General features: G+C 44.0%; 3 protein-coding genes across 3 annotated transcripts; 2 read left to right on the plus strand and 1 right to left on the minus strand.

Annotated features, from left to right (window-relative positions):
• Positions 1 to 1,593: 1,593 nt before the first annotated feature.
• Positions 1,594 to 6,420, plus strand: LOC122765726 (fibroblast growth factor 6-like). Its single transcript, XM_044020109.1, has 3 exons — positions 1,594 to 2,098; positions 3,087 to 3,190; positions 6,028 to 6,420. The coding sequence occupies exons 1-3, from the start codon at positions 1,756 to 1,758 to the stop codon at positions 6,202 to 6,204; spliced, it is 624 nt and encodes a 207-aa protein (XP_043876044.1). The 5' UTR covers positions 1,594 to 1,755; the 3' UTR covers positions 6,205 to 6,420.
• Positions 6,421 to 12,648: 6,228 nt separating this feature from the next.
• fgf23 (fibroblast growth factor 23) lies at positions 12,649 to 14,431 on the plus strand. Its single transcript, XM_044020103.1, has 3 exons — positions 12,649 to 12,883; positions 12,987 to 13,090; positions 13,929 to 14,431. Exons 1-3 carry the CDS (start codon positions 12,649 to 12,651, stop codon positions 14,385 to 14,387), a joined length of 798 nt encoding a protein of 265 aa, XP_043876038.1. The 3' UTR covers positions 14,388 to 14,431.
• Positions 14,432 to 16,355: 1,924 nt separating this feature from the next.
• On the minus strand, positions 16,356 to 20,764 carry tigarb (TP53 induced glycolysis regulatory phosphatase b). Its single transcript, XM_044020102.1, has 6 exons — positions 20,683 to 20,764; positions 20,443 to 20,480; positions 19,928 to 20,049; positions 18,655 to 18,732; positions 18,452 to 18,562; positions 16,356 to 17,900 (listed from the first exon to the last, which is right to left on the minus strand). Exons 1-6 carry the CDS (start codon positions 20,712 to 20,714, stop codon positions 17,430 to 17,432), a joined length of 852 nt encoding a protein of 283 aa, XP_043876037.1. The 5' UTR covers positions 20,715 to 20,764; the 3' UTR covers positions 16,356 to 17,429.
• Between the last annotated feature and the right edge of the window lie 2,612 nt (positions 20,765 to 23,376).

The following is a 23,376-nucleotide window of genomic DNA, read 5'->3' on the forward strand; positions in this document are numbered from 1 at the left end:
CACACCGATCTCAGGTTAGCGGTCATTAGCCAGAGGAAGAGCAAAAAAAAAGTTGGTTCCTTGACCTTCAAACTAAAAACCTGTCATTTAAAATTCTCCTCTTGGTTTTTAAATATTTGTTTGATTGACAGTTTTAAATAAAAACACTGTATCTGCTCCTGGTCTCCCCCTCCTCTCCTCTCTCCTCCATTTTTCCTTTCACCACAACCTGTCTAGGCAGATGCTGCGACTACTAAGATAATGACCTTCTATTTTAACATTCACCTAATCCATCAGATTATTTCTTGCACTATTTAAAGTTGTTTTAGTTCATGATGAATGTATGACATCTTTTATAGCAGCTATGAATTTGAATTTTGAATTTTTACATCTTAACGTAACCAGCAAAAGCTCAAGGTCCTGGTAAACGTCCGTGCACAGCGGACCCAGCGGGAATCGTGCCATCTACGTTGGGTGTGTGTCGACAGCGCATGATTGAACTGAACTTCCACACTCAGTATAAACCCCGCCCACCAAGCAGGAGGAAAGTCACCTGAGACCCTGACTCCTCTGCCCGACCCTTCATCTGTGAGCGTCTCGAACCAGACGTGTCCGAGGGAGCCGCAGCATCGCTCTCTTCTTCTTGGGTAGGAAGTCCAGACTTGTACTGCCACCCGATGGTGAAGTAGGATACTACAGGACACGTGAGTATACCAGGGTCCATGATATGCAACATGCGTGGAAGTACAGCTTAATGAGAAACAAAGATCCAGAGACTTAACGTACAGACGGCATCCATAAGAAGTGAACGTGACGCGATACGTCTGAGAGAAGTTTGGTGACGACTTAATTTTAGATTGAAAAGATTTAAAGAAAACATGCTATTTATTTTTCATGCGACTGTGATTTGATACATCTGCGATACAGATTTTGGAACTGCGTGTAAATATCGTGTGTGTGTGTGTGAACTAAGATAAGATAGTCCTTTATTAGTCCTGCAGTGGGGAAATGTACTAATACTAAAAGGACCAGTGTATAGGGTTTGGTGGCATCTAGGGGTGAGCTTGTATATTGCATCCATGTGGGGACTCAGCAGCAGATTCATAAAGGGCTTGTTATAAAGTAATGAATAAGCAGTAACTGTAAACAGTGCTAATGTCAGTCTGTAATGAAACAAGTAAACGGTCATATTTTCTCTCTGTGATGGAAATAAGTTACTCCCTGTTTTTGGCGTTGGTGTTTTATTTTGAAATGTCCCACAGGAAACCTGTGTTCTTGTTGTGTGCAGCTTGTGTGACAGTGATGTGAAGGTGCAGCTCTCCTCATCACTGCTGTCAGAACTGCTGCTGCTGCTCAGCTCCTACAGTACTACTCGCCTCCTCCTCCTCCTGCTCCTGCTCCTGCTCCTGATCCTGATGGGGAGGTGCGCGCGGCTGTGAAGTCACAGTGATGTCATTTTAGGATGTGGGAGTCGGGGGCAAGGTGAGCTGGTGTTGCGGTGAGTGGTGTCCCCTCCACAGCCAGCGTTGCCTGCACAGAGAGGAGCGGAGCGGCGAAAGATGATCATCGTCACCGGCACCAATTTAAGCTCCGACGCGCTCCGTCCCTCTCCTCCTCCTCCTCCCGCTGCTGCCGCTCAGATCTCCGGCTATGGGGCCTTGATCTGCCTTGATCCCAAAACGAGCCTTCACCACCAACATGCCAAAGGACAGGAAATCACAAGAGTTGCATTTTTAGGGCAGGTAACTTTAACCACGTGCCCCAAAGGGGAACTGGATGGCCATTGCGCAAAGGTGCCTCTACAGTATGTCCAGCGGGGCCAGGACGCACTGGACGCTGCCAGCAGTGATCGTATTGTGGACTTCTCTCTGCGGGATCGCTTCAGGTTACCCGGTTCCGAGCAGGACTAACGCGACTTTGCTGGAGAAGCAGTGGGAGACCCTCTTCTCCCGCTCCTATCTGGGAATCGTCGGAGGGAAATCGGAGCTGAACTGGGAGAGTGACTATTTGCAGGGCATCAAGAGAGTGCGGCGGCTCTACTGCAACGTGGGCATCGGGTTTCACCTGCAGGTGCTGCCGGACGGCGGGATCAGCGGCGCGCACACTGAGAACCAATACAGTGAGTTTGCACTCGCCGGTGACAGCGCACCAAAGAGGCGCGAGCGCGGAACCCACTGCGCATGCAGGCGGCGTCAAAGTTCGAGCGCTGCTGTCACTGCTGCTGCTGCTGTCACTGCTGCTGTCACTGCTGCTGCTGCTGCTGCTGCTGCTGTCACCTGTCACAGCGTCACTGCTGCTGCTGTCCTACCGCTTGTCAGCTGCCACTGCTGCTGTCACCGCTGCTGCTGTCACTGCTGCTGTCACTGCTGCTGCCGTCACTGCTGTGCTGCTGCTTTGCTGATGTTTCTGCTGTCACCGCTGCTGCTGCTGTCACTGCCGCCGCTGCTGTCACTGCTACTGCTGCTGTCACTGCTGCTGCTGCTGTCACTGCTGCTGCTGTCACTGCTACTGTCACTGCTGTGAAGCTGCTGTTCACCGCTGGCACTGTTGCTGCTTTGCTGTCACTGCTGCTGTTGCTGTCAATGCCGTTGTCACTGTTGTCACTGCTGCTGCTGTCACTGTTGCTGCTGTCACTGGTGCTGCTGAGACTGTTGCTGCTGCTGTCACTGATATTGAATCCGGTGTCGGCAGGTTGAAAGTTTCCCGGAGTAAAAACAGTGGCCGGAGCTTCGCGTCCGTGCGAGCCAAAAGTATGACATGAATGCTTGGACCAGGTTTAGAAGCACAACTTTATTTTTACCCTGTGCAGCAGGACAGCGCGCGCCCGCACACGCACTTATAATAGGGTTAATATTGAGTAACTGAGCAGCATCATCATCAGCATCATCATCAGCAGCAGCATCAGCAGAAGCAGCATCAGCAGCATCAGCAGAAGCAGCAGCAGCATCATCATCATCAGCAGCAGCAGCATCAGGAGCAGCAGTCGCAGTGCACCTGCGTGGTTCCTCCCATCAGTGGTGCAGAGGCCGGTATCACAGTCGCAGCGTGACTGCGTGACTGCGTGTCTGCGTGTCTGCTGCTGTGTAACCTTGTGTTTCCGTGTAAAGGTCTGATCGAAGTGTCCACCGTGGACCGAGGCGTCATCAGCCTGTTTGGCCTCAGGAGCGCGTTGTTCGTGGCGATGAACAGCAGAGGAAGATTATACGGAACGGTACGTCTGTGCGCAACTCCACACACACACACACACACACACACACGCGCAACTGTGAGTTACAACAATCACTGTCATGATGCAGTGATTCCAAAACACTGGGTCGGGACCCACAGATTGGACCCAAGTGATTTTTTAGGTCCTAAAAGAATTTTTAACCACCTTTTCATTTAAGACTCATGATCATAATTATCATTTAACTTGATTAAAAGTGGAAGAAATGCGACAAATGACATCATTATTTACACTTTTGTAAAAAGATGTGCTACTAATTCAACTAATCGCTCCATTATTCACATGTTTGACATTAATCATTGATCTTTTATCCTTATGATGCAGTGATTCCCAAACACTGGGTCGGGACCCACAGATTGGACACAAGATTTTATTTTGGGTCCCAAAACAAATATGCTAAATTTTGAAGCAGCGTTTATTTAAGATTGATGTGAATAATTATCTCTAAATGTAACTTTTTTGTGTTACAATAATGTAACAATGCAAACAATAATATTAGCTGTTACTAATTATGCAGAAATGTTGCTCTTATGTTGTGGTTTGTTTTTTATTTAATTTCATTCATTGGAGTTAAGTCCTCGTTGAGTCCGGGTGCAGAGAGAAGCTCCAGCTACAAATACTTACACACACTTTTCAGACAATTTCAGACATAAAACTCATCATTAAAAGAGAGTAAAAAAAAGAGAGCGCTATAAACGTCTCGACTGTGGTGAACTCCACTTCACCTTGTTGTGACCCATAAAATACTGATATTACAAACACTTTATTCAGTCTTTTAGCTGATGATGACGACATTAGTGGACGGCAGATATTTGCAGCTCTAACTCCGCCCCGGTCACATGACGGTGTCCAACACAGAGATCACGGATCGTACCAACTTTGACTTTTTTCTCCTTTCTGATTTTGGTCAGTGTTGTAACCGGAGTATCCTGACTGTCTTGAACCCTGTTCAGATGTGGTTTTAACAAACATATGATCCAGATTCTGCAGTCTCAGTCCAGGTCTGAACGCTCCTCAGACATGGTCACAAAAAAACACATTTGTATGTGATTTAATGGCACGTGGCCACATACAATTCATCCTTAAGCATTAGGACCTTCCTGGCCAAACAAAGCATAAATAAATATAATATTAAATAAATGTAGAAATGTCATGTTTCAGTCGCGTGAGTAGAGCTTTGATTCACTCTCTTTCCCTGTCACTCACAGAAACACACATACACAAAGACAGTGGAGACATCTGGACACCCAGACTGTTTAAAGTCTTCATTTTGTCCTCATGGACAGACATGACATCAGGACAGGTCACAGAAGACACATCCAGTGGTGCAATCAGCACACAGCACTTTTCATACAAATCTAGTGATAAAGTGATCAAATCTCTCGTGGAGCCAAGAAAAACATATTAAAAGACCCGACAAAGAGACAAAAGTGTCCATCATCACACGAGGAATTAACCCTGAAACACCAAGATACACATTTTTGGGGGTTTCTTATGCATAATGTTTAAAAAAAATGATATAAACAACGTTAACTAAAATACTCACACTAACACACCTTACGCACAAAAATGTCCCCATTGAAAACAGTTCAAAACAATGTCTCTGACGAAAACTTAAAGAATGATAAACTTGTTCTAGCTTGAACCTTTAAGAGCACATTCTGGTGCTCCAGGTGAGTTCACGTAACGGTTTTCAAGGATTAAAGTGGCTAAATTTAAAGAATAAAAATAAAAGCAATAGCTGCTCAGAACAGTTGTACTTAGCGCTACACACACACACACACACACACGTTGAGGACGTCCGTTAATACAGAGCCCAAAAAAAGCCAAGTGAACTCGTGACAATCCGCTAACATGTGCTCACAACATCAACATGTCCTCACTATTATGTTTTTTTTGTCCTCACAAACTAATAAAGACACACACACACACATGCGCGCACACACACGCACGCACACACACACACACACACGCACAGGCACGTACTTGTCAGTGTAAGATGAGTTCACTGACCTGCTGCATCCACAGGTTTATGAGCACTGTTGTGTTATTAATATTTTCTGTGATCGTATTAATAACTGGGAAACCCCCGACAGAATGTGGTGTGGTCCGTGAGTCACAGTGAGAGGGTGAATACATGAACACCCAGAGAAAACGTGTGACAGTGTGAATCAAATGTAACAAAAGCTAAAGAACCCTAACACAGAACATCAAATGTTGTTGGAGGACGTTCCACTGACTTTACATGTTATATTATAAATGTTGATAAATTATTTATATCTTTATATCACAAAGTTAATTCTTAATACTTTTTCATCACCTGTCAAAATGTAGTTATTAGTTAGTTAGTGCTTAACATCCATCTATCTAGATCTCGTGAGAACAAAGTTGTAATCTTACAAGAATAAAATAAATAAATGAGAGAAATTATAAATTATAAAGAGATGATTTCCTCTTTGTCCGTGTTTGTGATTCTTTCTTCCAAACAAACTCAGTTTCTTTCACAATCTAAAGGATTTCTTTATTTGTGAATTTGGGAAAACATTTAGTAATAATGACGACTTTATTCTCCAGAGATTAAAAACACGTCTCTGACGTCGTAACCGCTGCTCGTTCAAAGAAATAAAAGAATATGATTTGAGTGACGTCGACGCACGCATGTGATTTATGAACTCTCGTTCTTTCTCCTCTCCTGTCCTCTCCTGTCCTGTCCTCTCCTCTCCTCTCCTCTCCTCCTGTCCTCTGTCCTCTCCTCTCCTCCTCCTCTTCTGTCCTCTCCTGTCCTGTCCTCTCCTGTCCTGTCCTGTCCTGTCTCTCTGCAGAGAGTCTTCGGGGAGGAGTGCAAGTTCAAGGAGACTTTGCTGCCCAACAACTACAACGCCTACGAGTCTTTTGTTTACAAGGGCTTCTACATTGCCCTCAGCAAGCATGGCCGTGCAAAGAGGGGCAACAGGGCCACCACCGCCATGACTGTCACACACTTCCTCCCGCGACTATGAGAGAAACTGGCAATAACTCAGTCATTTGCACATGTGGAAGTTCTTCCAGGTAACACAGAGATGCGTAGTCATGTGACACACACACACACACACACACACACACACCAGTGGACTGCATTAGAAAAGACACATATTTATTCTGTTTATATATATATATATATATATATCTGTATATTTGTATATGTATGCCATACTGTGCTGCTTGTCGTTGGTATGGACGGGCAGAGCTGAAGCCTGTCTCACTGTGCTTGCTGTAACTTCCTTTTTCTTCTGAGACGGAGGACGAGCTGCGTCCTGTGCGTTTGACGAGCGAAACCAATACTTTTTATTACCTCAAAGAATCACTTTACTAGACGAAGGGATGCATGGACTTCTGCTCAAATACCGTTTCTTTGGAACCTTTGAATGCTTGATGGCTCCCTGCTCGTCACTCATGTCAGCGGGGGAAACTTAACTGCACTACCGTCGCTGCACGATTTAAAGGTGCCTTGGTGTTCCCACTTGTGGCCCCTTCCACTTGCATGTAAGAGACACCCACTGGAGTCAGAAATAGGGCTGACACTCTGGAGAGGGCCTCTGTGGGGGGGGCGGGGCCTGACTATCTCTGGTTTATTTTCTTTTCTGTAATTAGATCGATTAAGTAATAAACAATCTGAGGCCGAGACCAGAGAGCGGTCGGCCATGGAGACTAAAGGCTAAAGGCCATCAGTCAAATAAACAGGGTGGAACACTTTCTGTATGTATCTGAGCATGGAGGAACTTTTCTTTCTTTCTTTCTTTCTTTCTTTCTTTCTTTCTTTCTTTCTTTCTTTGCATCTGCACAAGAAATCTAAGCAAGTGTTCAGAGCACACAGAGAAACTTGTCTGCACACGGTGAGCGACGTCGTCAAACGCTGCAGCTGCAAAACGAATGAAAACAAGTGTAAATACTCGCACGTGTTAAAGAAGACGCTGCCGCTTCCTCGCAGTTGCCCCGAAACCAGGCAAAAAGAGTTCAAGTCGCTGATGGAGAACAGCTGACTCACGCGTCAGAGGTCGTCAGAGGTCAGCGAGGCAGAGTCGCCGATGATGCTAAGGTGACGTTCACAGGGAGAACCAGGTCGTCCCAGAATTCTGTCAGAGACTCAGTCTGTGTGACGCACAGGCGCCGGACGCTGCTTCATCTCCTCAGACGCCTGCAGCGCGGCCGCGTGACTCAGTCAGGAACCAGGTTTTCTTTGTGTTTGACGGTGGGGAGTAGACTCCTGCTGTCCGTGTCTCTGCTGCAGCAGCAGCAGCAGCAGCAGCAGCAGCAGCGAGGTGTTTATTATGTGTGGACTGGAGGACAGCGCGCGGCAGGTTGGACTGATGCGTCCTGTAAGACTCATGCGTGCTCTTACATCACCAACACTGTTTAAATCCACAGCTGTAATGAAACAGCGCGACTCATTGTCGTTAAGAAGACAACAGTTCCCATGATGCCGCGCTGCTTCAGAACATCACCAAACATCGATTTGACTGAGACTCCCCTAGTGGCAGAAATGCGTGTTTAACTGTCAGATTTTGTGCAGATTGAGCGTTGGCACAAAAGGTCAAAGGGCAAAGTATTTCTGAGAATCTTACGGCGTGCATCTGCAGCTGTTTACTCGTCTTTGTTGTTCCTCAGACTCTCTGAAGGAATGTGGATCCGTCATCCTCTCACATGCCTGAGCAGCCCCCGCCTGCCCCGCCTCCCCCACCACCTCTGCTCGTCCCCCCTCACTGCAGGCAGGGACCCTGGGATTCCTGCTGTAACCCAGGAGCTTCCTGCTCTCCTTTCAGCCTTTTTTAGTTCAAGGTCAGGGTCATGGACCAGCCTTGGCCGGCCAGGGTGGTCACGTATATGTGTCTGACTGTTTCCACGCAGCAGAGACGTTTAAAACAACTTTATTTTACGTCTAAACCGTAGCATTTAGTGAGGTGAAAGCCCCCAGTGTTGCTCTCTGAGGATTCCCTGCTCCACGATCTGCAGCAACTTCCAAATCAGTCCCTGTCCTCTCTCCCTGTGACGTCAGAGCTCCACCTCTACAACACGCTTCACCCGCCCCTTTCCAAGTACTGCTGACGGGATATTTATGGGCAGAGTTAATGCAGGGACTCATGCAGAGCCTGACCTCTGCTGCTGCTGCTGCTGCTGCTGCTGTTGCTGCTGCCGCTGCTGCTACTGCTGCTGCTGCCCTCGCCCCCTGACACAGCGTGGTATCCGTGTCACACAAACACATTGAGAACAGTATTGTCCTCAAGTCGTCTGCAGTCACAGACTGTTCTGCAAAATGGACGTAGTATTAAACAGAGAAGCCACCAGGGGGCGACTCAGCTGCTTGTGAAGCCTGTGGTATACTGCAGTGTGCGCCACGTATCACTGGTATCACTGGTATCACTGTTATCACTGTTATCACTGGTATCACTGGTATCACTGGTATCACTGGTATCACTGGTATCACTGGTATCCTCGCGCGTCAGGGTCCTGTAGTATCCCACTTCACCATCGGGTGGCGGGGATTAGGACACGACCCTCAGACACGTCTGCCTCTGTCGAGGCTCGAGCCTCAGACGACTTTCTTGGGCGACTTCTTCTGTTGTCGAAATAGTCTTTCCTGCTTGGTGGGCGGGGCTTAATACTTCAGTTCACACATGTGCTGTCCACGTGCACAAAATCTCCAAAATCTGCGAATGCATGTTTTAGCAGGAACTCAGAACTGAAGTCTGTGGAAAAATGAGCTGAATTCTCATTTGATTCAGAAAGTCAGTCAATATTTTCTCCATCGCTAGTTTCAGGTCTTCTTAAACGTGACGATACGAGACATGAGTGGACACCGATGTGACTGAGCGATGGGAGGAGCTCTTTAAACTTTCATCATCAGCCACAGAGAAGAAACCGGCGTCAGGTTCACGATATTTGTATCACGGCTCTCGTTCATACGAGGTTAGCGGTGAAACTCGGCCATGTCGTGAAAAGACGTTTCCACACCCACACACACACACACACACACACACAGATGTGAAGTGCGGACGCAGCGTCACAGACGTCTGGTCACACGTGTCACACGTGTGTTTTGCTACGTCCATTTTTCGACACAGTCTATGACGTTGGGGGGTTAAAGGTCAGCACTGACTGCACACCAGCGCGTCTCGTAGCACCTTATTAACGATGACCTGGGTCATAATGGAGTCCAGAGAAGTGCAGGAGAATCCAAAACACAGCTCACCTTTACTGCTTTGACCAAAACAAAATCTTTTGTTTAAAGAACATTTGAAATCATACGAGGTGAGGAATCTTTATTTTAAAGCAGCATGCCTGAGCCCCGAGCTTCATTAGGGCTTCATGTGTTTGAATTCCTGCTCTGAAAGTCGTGAACTATTCCTCTCATCTCTGCTCTCATATACCTCACCTTCTGCCTTAGTTTTTGGTTTTGCTGACGACTGTAAATGAATAAAAAACTCCACTGATTTGTTTCTGAAAACAGACGATGCTAAGTAAAGATATTAAAGTTTGTTCCTTTTATTTTTGTACGTATGTGCTGTGCACAGCAGTCTACTGTATTCCTGAGATACCAATAAAAGTTTGTTTTTTTAAAACTGGTGAAGTGTGATTGTCTCTGTCCAAGCTTTTAATAGTTAGTTTGACTTGTTATTATTTTTTAGACTCAAATGAGTGAGTTTACATAGGTTTGGTAAATGCTTAGTTTTAAGTAGGTTTAGTGTTGTTTGCCAGGTACAAGATTCAAAAAGGTCATAAAAAATATAAAAACTATTTAAAACATGTAACGGTAGTTTTTCTCTTTCTTTCACTTTCAGTTCTAATTCTAGTTTCTGTTAGTTTTCGTTTACTTTAACAGCCTCAGGTCTTCATCATCTTCATCATTTGAATACATTTAAATGCCCTGCATTCAAATGGTAAAAAAATAGATGTTTTTAAAGCAGCAGCATGTAACTTTGGTTGGGCATGGCCGTTTCCATGACAACAATCGATTGTTTTGTAACCTGAAACTGCGACGTATTTAACTAATGATGGTGTTTTCCACTACATGGCACCACCTGACCTCACCTCCACTCACAGCTGCATTCAACTGCTGTGACTTAGTTTCAATTCAATTCAATTCAATTGTATTTTATATAGCGCCAAGTCACAACATGCATGATCTCAGGTCTGTGCACAGAAACACAACCATTCACACAATCAGCAAACACCAGGGGGCAGTGGAGAGAAAAACTTAACAGAAGAAGAAATCTCTGACAGATGTGCACCATCTGCCTAGACAGGTTGTGGGGAAAGGATACATGGAGGACAGAGAAAAGGAGGGGGAGACAAAGGGCCAATGGGAGAAGAGAGAGAGAGTGAGTGAGAGAGAGACAGAAGAGAGAGAGAGAGAGACAGAGAGAGAGAGACAGACAGAGAGAGAGAGTGAGTGAGGGGAGAGAGAGAGAGAGAGACAGACAGACAGAAGAGAGAGTGAGAGAGAGACAGAGAGAGAGTGAGAGACAGAGAAGAGAGAGAGAGACAGACAGAAGAGGAGTTAGAGAGAGAGAGAGAGAGAGAGAGACAGTGAGAGAGAGAGAGAGAGAAGAGAGAGAGAGAGAGAGAGAGAGAGAGAGTGAGAGAGAGAGAGACAGAAGAGAGAGAGAGAGAGACCAGGAGCAGATACACAACAATTGTATGAAGTTGTAAATGTAGACACATCATTAGAATGGTTCAGTACAGACCAGGTACAGGTTCTATCAGTGATGGAAAAGCTAAATAACCGTGCCGTGCCGTGCCGAGTCGAGTCGAGTCGAGTCGAGTCGAGTCGAGTCGAGTCACGCTTGTGGAACGGCGCCATCATTGGTTCTAATTCTCAGTTGATAAAACTAAGTTGTTAGAAGTTTGTCACTGACTCTGGAAACTTCCATTAAAGCTGCACTACGCACTTTCTTTGACAGTATTGATCCATAATTCTAAAATAACTTCACTCAGCATTTTTATACTACAAGTGACCTGACACAGAGACAGAGACACACAGAGACACAGAGACACACACAGAGACAGAGACAGAGACACACACAGAGACAGAGACACACACAGAGCAGAGAGACACACAGAGAGACACGCACAGAGAGAGAGAGACAGACACAGAGAGAGACACACACAGAGAGACACGCACAGAGAGACAGACACACACAGAGGGAGAGAGACACACACACAGAGAGACAGACACAGAGAGAGACACACACAGAGAGCAGAGAGAGACACACACACACAGAGACAGACACACAGAGAGAGAGAGAGAGATAGAGACACAGAGAGAGAGAGACAGAGAGAGAGAGAGACAGAGAGAGAGAGACACAGAGAGAGACACAGAGACAGAGAGAGACACACACAGAGAGAGAGACAGAGACACAGAGAGAGACAGAAACACACAGAGAGACAGAGACACAGAGAGAGAGACAGACAAACACAGAGAGAGACAGACAAACACAGAGAGAGACAGAGACATAGAGAGAGACACAGAGAGAGAGAGAGAGAGACTCCTGCACCTCTCTCTACATTTAATCTTTGGGATTAAGTGGTCCATGACTGGAGACTTTGATGAATGAACCTTGTTTACTTTAACTTAGGAACATTTTCAGATTTATTATTATAAAACTATTTTTATTATTCATTATTATTAAATGTGATAAAATAATGTTTTTTCTTTGACGTGAGTAGAAGATTTCAGAAGCTCAGTAAAAACTCTCACTGACACATCAGTGGATTAAATGAAATTAAAATAACTTTAATGTTTGTTAAGATGCAGCAAATGTGATCAAATAAACTCAGTTCACTCACTCACTCACTCACTCACTCACACTTGAGCTGAACGTGCACTCACAGCCTGACGCACAGTCACTTTCCCGGAAGTCACTCAAAACTACTTTGAATGAGGGAGTGGCTCCCTCTGCTGGTGCAGAGCGGAAGTGTTGGGTTGGGCAGGTGCGTAAAGAGTCACAAACTAAAGTTCATACTAAAAAACAAACAACAACAAAACAACCCATGTTATGTTGCAGATTCGTTAAGTTGGACTTGAGTTTGCGCAGACTAGAAAAAGTCACTCTTTTGAAATCTCTTTTTTTTTTTCTATAAATACGTGTGTGTGTGTGTGTGTGTGTGTGTGTGTTTCTTCTTCTTGTTGTTTTCATGACAAACAAACGCAGTTTCCAGTCTGGCGTTTGTACCGTGAATGTTTCACAAGGTGGGCAAGTCCAAAAATAACACTCCTGTTGTCTGACCAAGAGCATCGGGATAAACAGACAGAGGTGGAAATGGCCCTTCCGCTGCACCAAAGCCGCACATCTGCTTTGGGGGCGAGTTCCTTTTTCTTTTTTTACGCAAAGGATGTGGCACTCAGGGGCCTTTAAATAGGAACTGTCTCCAAACTGTGGGACAACAGACAGCATCGCAGTGGAAGGATGGACGTCAACAGGAGACTGGGGATGAGGGACACTGTGCTGGCGCTCTTACTCGCTGTCCTGCAGGGACTTCCTCTCGGGGAAACGGCCCCGAACCCATCCCCGCTGGTCGGATCCAACTGGGGGAACCCGAGGAGATACGTCCACCTGCAAACTTCCACGGACCTCAACAACTTCTACTTGGAGATCAGGTTAGACGGCACCGTGTGCAAAACTACCACCAGGACTTCGTACAGTAAGTGTTGTTGTTGTTGTTGTTGTTGTTGATGACAGTTTTACTTGTTGCGCTGTGGTCACGTGACAGACTGTTTTAATTCTTTCTTTTTTCTCCACTTCAGGTGTGATTTTACTGAAGGCTGAAACGAGGGAGCGCGTGGCCATCCTCGGCGTAAAAAGCAGCCGTTTCCTGTGCATGGATGTGGAAGGCAGACCGTTCAGCTCCGTAAGTCTCTCACTCACTTATTACTTATTTATTATATGTATTATTATTTTTCAGTTGTGAATGTTTACGCACGATTTTTAAATATCCATTACGCACATCATATTAACTTGTCTAACTTTATTTAGTGTCCACATTTGGCACAATCGCAAACTTTTACGCATTGAGATTACGCACAAAATGAAGTGCAATAACGGATGTGAACTTGGATCATTTCCCGCATTCATCATTGAACTGCTATTAAAATTGTAGTTAAGTTTGTATGTTTTTGTTCTCTGAAAAACTTTTAAACTAAACTGCAATCGAGGTCATTTACGCACGGAAATTACCATTTATCCAAATGAACTGCAACTATAGACCTAACATTTCTCTTTTTCATCGTTTCTTAGGGAGGGTCGGAATTGTAATACTGTGTAATACAAGTTATTTTACTTTTCTAAAATCATTCCATATTTTGTAGAGAACTGGGTTTTGTTTTACGCACAGAACCAAACTGCAATGAAAGGATCAAAAATAACTCGAACGTGGTTTCACTGGCATCAAAGTCGTGATAAAGGGAGAAAGTTATTTAATTTATCTAACATTTTGGAGAGAATATTGGGAGTTACACGCGCAGACTTTACGCACAGAATGAACAGTAATTATAGATCTAAACATAACTTGTTTTTCTTGCGTGTAATACTGCAGTTACGTTGTTTTACTACCCCCGAAAAAAACTGGCATTTTGAAGAGCAAGTCTGAGTTTTACGCACAAAAGAAATGCAATTAAAAGTAAAGGATTTCATGTTTTGGAGTGAGAGAGGCTCAGGTTTAAATGTGTCCCTGTGTCCTTGTCTCTCAGCCCACCTGTCTCAGAGACGACTGTCTCTTCAACCACAAGCTCCTGGAGAACAACAGGGACGTGTACTACTCCTGCCGGACCGGCATCCTGTTTAACCTGGAGGGCTCCCGGCAGGTGTACTCGGTGGGTCAGAACCTGCCGCAGACCTCGCTCTTCCTGCCCAAGAAGAACACGGTGCCATTAGAGCGCCTCCTGCTGCTCAGGGGGAAGCGGAACGAGGTCGTGGATCCATCCGACCCGCACAACTTCTACCAGGGTGGGACCGAGGCGGGCTCGGACTCCCGGGCCGTGCCGGAGGATGACACGGACCTGGAGGTGGAGACGGAGGTGGAGACGGAGGCCGGGGACGACGGGCGTAACGTGTCCCGGGAGACGCCGATGGCTCCGTCCTCCCACGACCCGTGGAACGCGCACTGGTCCAACCCGGCCAGTCCACGGAGCTCCGGGACCATGGGGTGATTTCACAGGTGAAGGTGTGGACGCGCTCCATTTCACTATAGGTACCTATACTGTAGTTCATCATAATATGAAGGAAAAGGCAGAAGAAGAGTGCCTCTCTTCTTCGTCACTCTGCCTTCACCATAAATCACTTTTATTTTATCCGTCATTCAGAAAAGTAGTGTCTTTTTACACTGAATGTACAGAGTATTAGACTTGACTCGCAGCCCTTTTGCACAGTTCACATCAGATCCACTCTCTTCTATTAACAACATCTGCTCTGAGATCACAAACTTCACTTTAATCAATCACAGATGCGTGATCAATAAGATAATCAATAATCAGCATCGTCATCATTTGTACATTCCCCTGGAGTTTTAATGGATGGAGGTCCAGTGCCTAAGGGTTAGGGAGAAATAGTGACATCTAATGGTGAGACTGCAGAGTGCAACATCATGCGTGTCAGGGAACTACGGTGGCCTTTGCATTCCAGAAAGGATGTAAACACTCTTTCACAACTCGCTCTCCATTCTTCAGCTCCTACGTACTGGACCTTTAACGACTCCATGGTTTTTGCAGCTGGTCTGAAAAACCCACTTCTCCAAGTGACAGCGATGCAGACAAACATCTAAAACCTTAAAAAAAAAACCTTCTGCCTTCAGCAGAGTGAACATCAGCTTCCGTCTTTCTTTTGAAATCCTAATTTGGTTACAGGAGATTTGAAATGAACTGCAACGGTAACGTTTCTGTATTTTGTCACTAATAACACGACTTGAAGGAAAACGGCGACAGGGTGAACGACAGGTTCAGAGCAGCGATCCTGATCTTTTACAGGTGCCGGGCACCAGCAGCAAACACTAAAAAAACTGTCCCACAGAGTATTTATTTATTTAAAAAAACCATTCCTGTTAGTGTTATTTATGGTATTTATATGAATGCTTTGTCCTTTCAATGTAAATAAACGTGGTTTGTCGTTGTATGTATGAGTCGGAGTCGTGGATGTGGTTTTGCTTGAACTTGGGACAAAATAAACTCATAAACGAAAAGTGGACTGTGTTGCTTTTTGAAATATTCAAAGTGAAACCTGTGGATTTAAAAGTGTGAGCAGGGTTAATGTTGCCACAGTTACAGTGGAGTCACGCCTCCTCTCTGTCATTAACAAACACTTACACGCCTAAAAATACACCACAGACTCACATTGTTGGATAATTAACCTTTGACCCGACATTCCACAACTTCCAAGACAAGAAACACGACACCACAGAAAACACGACGGCACCAAACTTAGAAATCATAGAAATCAGTCACTGTGTGGAAGTATGACGTGGTATGGAGAAGAATGATAATGACATCACGCATCAGTGATCAGAATTCATGACATTCAATCATGAAGCAGAAAACATCAAAGTGCTTTATAAAGTGCTCTACATCATTAATATCCACGCTCCAGTTTAACGATTCCAAATATTTGGCTCAAGTTTTAAAACATAATCCTCCAAATGTCCGTGTGGACTTTGTTTGGCTTATTTTAACCAGAAAAGAAGCAGAAAAAAATGTCAGTTTTTCCAGAAACGAAGAAAAACTAAAAGGTTTGTACATAAACACCAGATTAATTAGATTAGTGTTAAATTTGAAATGTGAAACAGTAGAAAACGTATTTAAAGTGACATTTGTCTGAGTTTTTGTCTCCGCGTCCAAAAACAAGACAAAGAATGGAAACTCTCTCCTCCCCGGTGACAAAGACACCAGTGAAATTACCGTAATAATGTGAAGCGTAACTATGGAGACGCAGAGCTGGGCGTTAAAGGGTTAACATGTATAAACGCACATTATCGTCGTCACAAACACAAGCAGAGGAGACAATAAATGTCTCTTGTGAATAACGACTGCTTCACTACACAGATTATGGATTATGTCGTCACTACATAAATAATAGTGTCGTACTAGATATTTACCATTAATGCTGACAAAACCTACAGAAACTCCACGTTAGCCGAGTACAACAACTTATTTATTGTCATCACTTGAAAAGAAAAAGAAATTAAACACTTGGAATACGAGTAATCAATGTGTGTGTGTGTGTGTGTGTGGAGATATATACATATATACAGTATATATGTATGTATATATAGTTGTAAATCATACACAGTTTGCATTAAACACTTTAAAGATTTCATTTCATATTGCACAAGTGAGACGAGCAGCTGCAAACACTGAGATGAATAAAAACTTTGGTATCATCAAATGAAATGAAGTCAAAGAAACGTCACAACGATAATATTATTAAATATTTCAGGACGCACGATAACTGAAAACAACCAGTGTTTCTCTTCATCTTTGCCGATATCAGATCAAACAGTTTCAATCCCATATCGGTGCCGACATTATGGTGCGTCCCTAAATGACACACAGGTGAACAAGGACGGTGAGACAGTTTTTACACGTTTGATTTAAAGTGAAACTTCCTGTCTTCAGTCGTCTGTGCTAACTTTGAGCGGCTAACTTCCTCTGGTTTTAGCGTCCATGACGGTTTATCATACAGGACAACACAATTTTCCACTAAAGTGAATTTGTGCGTTATACACGCGGAAAGCGTTTGACTGTTGTCGTTGATATTGTTCCACCCACTGTTTGGGCGTCGTGAACAGACGATGTCACATTACGCCGCGTTCCATTTGTAGACGTTGACACAGGAACGCCTGAAGTCAGACACTGACGGTGATTCCCTGCGATGCATTGACACGACGCAGTCACGGCTCGACTCGTCTGGTGTATGTAGGGAACGTTTGCGTGTATACAGCAGCAGAGCAGGGGTGGGTGGGGATAAGAAGTGTTGTCTTTCTTTCCTCCTCTCGTTTACAGCTGATTATCGATGATGACGTGAAGTTTAAGTCCCTGCTTGGAGACCACATTTTAGCTTCTGGGCCAATTTGTTTTCAGTGTGAATAAATTGTTTGTTTGTTCACACTGTGATGATGTTTGGAGTCTAAAACACACACACACACACACACAATAATAATCATCAAATCTCTTTGGCTAATAAATCTCAGTGGGTCTCGACTGCTACACACTTTCATCCATGAGCTTTTCCAGGTGAAGTTTTCTGTTGGTGAAAACACAACGAGTGGAGGAGAGGACCGGGCCGGACTCGCTCTGGCTCAGAGTGAAGAGGAAGCGGCTGATGCCCGTGTTTGGACAGGGGGACATCAGCTGAGACGCCTTCATCCCTGGAGGAGCGGAGCACTTTAAGTCCTCCATGAGGTGCTGCACGGCCACGCGGATGTAAGCGCCGTGACACACGACCAGAGCGTGGACCGACAGTCCCTCCAGACCTTCATCGGCCGAACCAACCGAGGCGACTTCCGCGGAGGAAGCAGCAGCAGCAGCAGCAGCAGCAGCAGCAGCAGCAGCAGAGCCGTTTACAGAAACCCCGTCTCCTGACGCTCCGGCAGAGGAACCCGAGCCCGACGACCCGCGTTCACTCAACATTTGCTTGAAAAGGACTTGGAGGAATTTTTTGAATCGTAGCTTCACCTGGAATCAAGGTGAGATGATCCAGAGCTAAGAGGTCGAGGTTTGTTTCTTTTTCAGTCAGAACTGAGCTTTAACTTTTTATGACTTTGTTTATAAGACAATGAAAGCTGGAATGTTATACAGATATGTTGTTTGCAGCTTTTTTCAGTGAGGACGAGCAGCTCTTCTTTATTTTCCGTCACCGTCAATGACACATATTTGAGTTTGGGACTTTTTGATGAACAAATGTTCACGGACGTGATAAAAACCATCAACTTTTACTACATTTACTGCTTTTAAACTGTTTCAATGATGAACACCTGTACATGTGAAAGGTTTTAAAGTTAAAGTGAGGCAAGGTGTAAGTGAAGAGTGTGACAGGTTTCACTGTCAGCAGCGTGAGAATGAGAAGCAGAAACCTGCAAACACCGCTCTCTCATCTCTACTTAAATGTGTAAAAGAAAAACATAAACATAAATGTCCACTACACAGACACTTTGAGAGCAATGTCTACAGATGAACACTGAGGGGCGCTGTTGTTTAAAGCAGGTTGTGAGCTGTGTCCGACTCACCTGACCTAGGGTTTCTCCTCCTGGTGGAGTGTAGTCCCGACACGACTGACCCGCAGCGTTGGCCATGTTCTTCAGATGCTCTTTGGGACGCCCCTCTGCGACGCCGAAACTCTGCAGGAGCAACACAACGGCAGTGTACAGCGTTACCACGGAAACGTGTTGTGGAGGTGGAGCTGCGACGACGACGTGAAGTCAAGTCTCACCCGCTCTCTCAGTAACGGCTCCAACTGCATCTCCACGCCGGAGCAGTGAGTGTTGTTCCTCAGGATTATTGCAGCCGTCTGATGCAGGGAAAGTCAGAAGGAAACTGCCGAGTCATGTTATGGTAACACATGACTCGTGTCATGACATGAATGTTCATATCTGCAAGTCATTTCATTTACATCCTGTTTTTCTCGGCTCCTCCACAATCAACTGTGACTTTTTTCAGGTTTCTTTGTCGTGTAGGAAGTTGTTGCTCGAACAGAAACTGATTCAGCGAATAAAGCACAAACTTTCACATTTCACTGCACTGGAAAAATGTTGTTTGTGGCAGAAGACACGAGGGAAGTGTGTGAAGACTCTGACGCGGCCGATGGCGCTAAAATTGCGTCTGTTAATCTCTCACAATTCAGGGTAATTTGGCCGGATAATCTGTTGAAAACAAACGGGCTCACGTTGTTAACTTTAGCAAAACTACTGGCGACTAGTGACGGGACAATAAACGATAAATAAATCAAATAAATCAAGAAAACACTTAAAATAAGTTCATTTCTAACTCACCAACATACAGTCTGTGACATTTATTTTTCAGTATGCCACAAGAGGGAGCTGCATCTTTTCCTCATGACTTATTATGATCTTATTAAATCAATTGTTTAATCACAAGGTAAATGCAGACAGAAGGCTCCGCCTGTTCAGGATTAACTTTTTCATAATATCGCAAATTGAAATTAAATCGCAAAATCATTTGTGCATCAAATTATAAAAAGTAGACTAAACAATAACGATCAGTATCTGGTATCAGGATCAGGATCAGGACCAGGATCAGGATCAGGGTCGATGAAATCCATCCTCTGTCAACAGTCACAGAGCTTCCATTGTTTTTCATTTAATAGTGTAAACAAAACATTTCACCTGTCAACAATCCAACATATGAACTGATGACAGAAGCTCATTATAATCATGAGCAGCGTCTGTGGTTCTGTGGTGAGTATTACTGCACACAGACAGGAACACAGACAGGAATAAAAAGGAAAATGTGTGTGAGGTTTGGCTGGAGGATGTTTGCCAGGTCTGGCATCACTTTAGCCAAAAGGTCACTGACGTAAGGCTGCTGCACAAAGACTTTATTCTGAGATCATTTCATCAACCCACACAATATAACCCTCAACGTGTTCATGGGGTGAGGAGGAGGAGGAGGAGGAGGAGGAGGGAGGCTCAGGCTCATGGGAGCTAAACCAGGACCCCCCACTGACAGGAGCGAGATCGTCTTACCTGCGCGGCCCGCTGCAAGTTACTGGCAAACACATTGGTGAACGCGACGTCGCGGAGGTAACGTCCCGCTGCCTCACCCTGCTGCACACCTGTCTCTGACAGAGGCGTGTCCACGCCTTGACCTGCAAGTATGATTGACAGTGTTTTCAGTCTGTGCCGTCGTGTGTGATTCAGTGATTCTTCTGTGTGTGATTCAGCGATTCTTCAGTGTGTGATTCAGCGATTCTTCTTAGGCCTCACATGGTTAACACAATTCAGGTAAATGTCGGTGACACTGTCCATCAGCCACTTTTTATAAGAAATGCTTATTCTTTGTGACAAAGAAAGAGTTAGAGGAAATGTAGTGAAGTAAAAGTTAAAGTTTACAGACTTTTGTACTCGGGTAGAGTAACATTACAACACTAGTATCGCGATACGGATAATATCGTCCACTGGCCCGTACTTTAAATGTAGTAGTAGTATTATTAGTAGTTACTTTGTCATGTCCACGACAAACACGCACGTGATGAACTCACCTTGTAGCAGCTTGTCTCTGTTGTACTGTGTTTCGCCGCTGTGGAAACACAACGTCACACAGTCAGTTTAGACACATGAATCAAACAATATGAAGGCGAATCGAAAAGCTAAGCTAGGATGTTCGCCGCCATGTCACGCTACTAAAAGCACAGACATGTTCATGTATTCATGTTCATGTATTCATGTTCAAGTTCAGCGAGAAATGAAGAGGAAAATCCCGCAAATAAACGACGACTTACTGTCTCACGAGTGTTAAACTAAAAGTCAACATCTCCTCCAGCAGCAGCAGCAGCAGCAGCCGGTCTGACTTTACTTCCTGGGTTTTTGCCGGCTGCGTAATGACGTCACATTATCTTTGACGCACGCAGAGGCGTCAGCACGTCTCAGTGGCGAAGTTAGTGTCAGGTTGGATGGACAAGAAAACACTCAGCGCTTTCACTTTAGGGAGAATTAATGAATTTCTTTCTGTTCATTTTCAAATGAATGTGTTTTCAAAAACGTTCAATTTCACGACGTTAAAACGTTCCCGCAATTTACACGAAGTTAAAGTCAGCGACAGCCACGAGAACTTCCAACCTCAAACTAACTTCACCGCGGCTCCAAGAATGTCTGAAAAGACATCAAAATATTAATATTAATGATGATATTTCACAATAAAAGGGTTTCTTCTAATATAGAACGAAACAAAGTTCACAATATGAACATATACATGATGCTGATTGAATACAGTAATAAAAACATACAGAAATCACCTTTGTTACAACTTGATATTAATTGGGGGGCCACATGAAATTGATTGGGGGGCCGCATTTTAAGACCACATTCTAACACCACTTAGAAAAAAACTTTTATTATTATTTTAAAGCAATTCTACTTAAACAAACACATATTTATGGGAAGTACATTCAATATCTGCCAATTTGTAACGTGTGACAGTGACAACAAAACTGAAGAAGAGCATTTTCACTCTGGTGGGAAATCAGAGGAAAGACGGCACTAAACTCATGTCACACTCTCAACAGACAAAAATCAACACTCACATGATTTGAGCCAATTTATTGAGGAGAATTTGTTGAGGTACACTGTGTTTGCATGTGGGGACAGTTTTGGGGGGGGTAAGAGTTTGGAAACACAACCACAAAACATTCTCTTTGACCTTTGACTAAACGGGTACCTCAAAAATAAACAATAATCCACTTAATTCCAATGAACTGATCTAAACACGCCAATGAAATAAAAAAAACAACTTTTTTTTGTCTTTCTGATACATATATAAAACATACAGTATAGGCTGTTTAGCACCAGATGGATGAAATAACCGAGTTTTATAGTGTAGGCACTTTAACTTTACAGTGGAACCTGGTGTTTGACAATCCTCTTGATTTAAAGAGAAGAAGCATCACACTTCCCCTCATCCAGACAGAAAAATAAAAAAGTGAAACCCGTCAAAACAAATTCAGAGTGTGTGTGTGTGTGTGTGAGAGAGAGAGAGATACAAAGTGTGATGAGGTAATGATGAGATGGGATCTCGCTCTATCCGTCCAAATTTAACCTGAGGTACACAAACATTACACAGAAGCAGCAAGAATATGATAGAATATAAAAGATACAAATAATAATAAAAACATGCTAATCAAAAAAGATCGGCAAACACAAGTACTTCCAGTCCCGCCCCTCCCTCCACGACATGTACAAACAGAAAAAGCAAAAGAAGACACTTACAAAAAAATCATAATATAGCAGCACACGAGTGAATCACAATAAGGCATCTTTGTGTAAGACTAGAAAAGAAAAACAAAAGCTCCATAGCAGCAAGAGAGTCATGGATATAATCTGGTTTTGTCACTTTGGAATTATGTTTTACAAATTATACACAGAACATAAAAGCATGAATGTTTTGTCTGAATGTATTAAAGCATCTTTTCTTTTCTTTAGGGAAGAAAAACAAACACATTTGGCTTTTGCACAACAGAACATGCACAAACAATTTAGAGAAAACTCTTCTCAAATATGAGCTCTGTGGGGGAAACAACGTATATATACATATATATATATATACGTTCACTCATCGTAAACCCATATCTAAAATGGAGAGAAGTCACAAAAATGGCAGTTTTTACTATTTCAGTTCAGAGAACAGTTAACCAGAAACATGGAAAAAGAACAATAGTTTGGACACAATGTGTTTATAACCCTTTCGACAACTATTGGAAAGTTTTGGCTAAGTTTGAACAAAATTTCAAGTAAATAAACGCACTGATTCAAACAAAGAAAAGAGAGAGAAGAGAAATCTTAAGTCTACATGTGACTTGACTTTCCTAAGGTAAGAACTAAAAGTGATTATCCTACGTCTACTCCCCTGTCGAGGCATAGCTTTCAAGACGACGTGCGTTACCCCATGGGAATCCAGCCCAGAAAGAAAATCAAATAACTTAAAGAAAATCTAAAATTAAAACCAACAAACAAACAAACCAAAAAAAGAGAAATGACCCTACCAACCCCACGGAACTCTCGTCAACCACCATCCCCTTACCAATCTGAAGGAGTGTGTTTTTAAAAGTGCATCAATATTGTATGAAGTCGGCCACTCTCTGTCTAGTTAAATGGGAAATATCGATAACAGGAGAAACTGCGGCGCAAACAAACGTCAGGGGTTGTTCTTCCTCCTCCTCCTCCTCCTCCTCCTCCTCCTGCGCGTCACTCAAGTATCAGAAACACCACATAGCTTAAGTTCACGTCCTCACCGCTTCAATACCACGTACTCATCCGGATTTCTGCCGTCTTTTTCCCCCTCTTCACTTTTCCACGTGCTCACGTCGTCCAAAAAAACTCCTCACAAAAGAAACTTTCCATTCATTTCATCTCAAACCTGCAGAAACTTCCCCTTTTTTCTTTCCTGGTAACACGACATCATCATCATCATCATCATCAAC

Source organism: Solea senegalensis, linkage group LG3 (genome assembly GCF_019176455.1).
Source record: "Solea senegalensis isolate Sse05_10M linkage group LG3, IFAPA_SoseM_1, whole genome shotgun sequence".
NCBI lineage: Eukaryota > Metazoa > Chordata > Actinopteri > Pleuronectiformes > Soleidae > Solea > Solea senegalensis.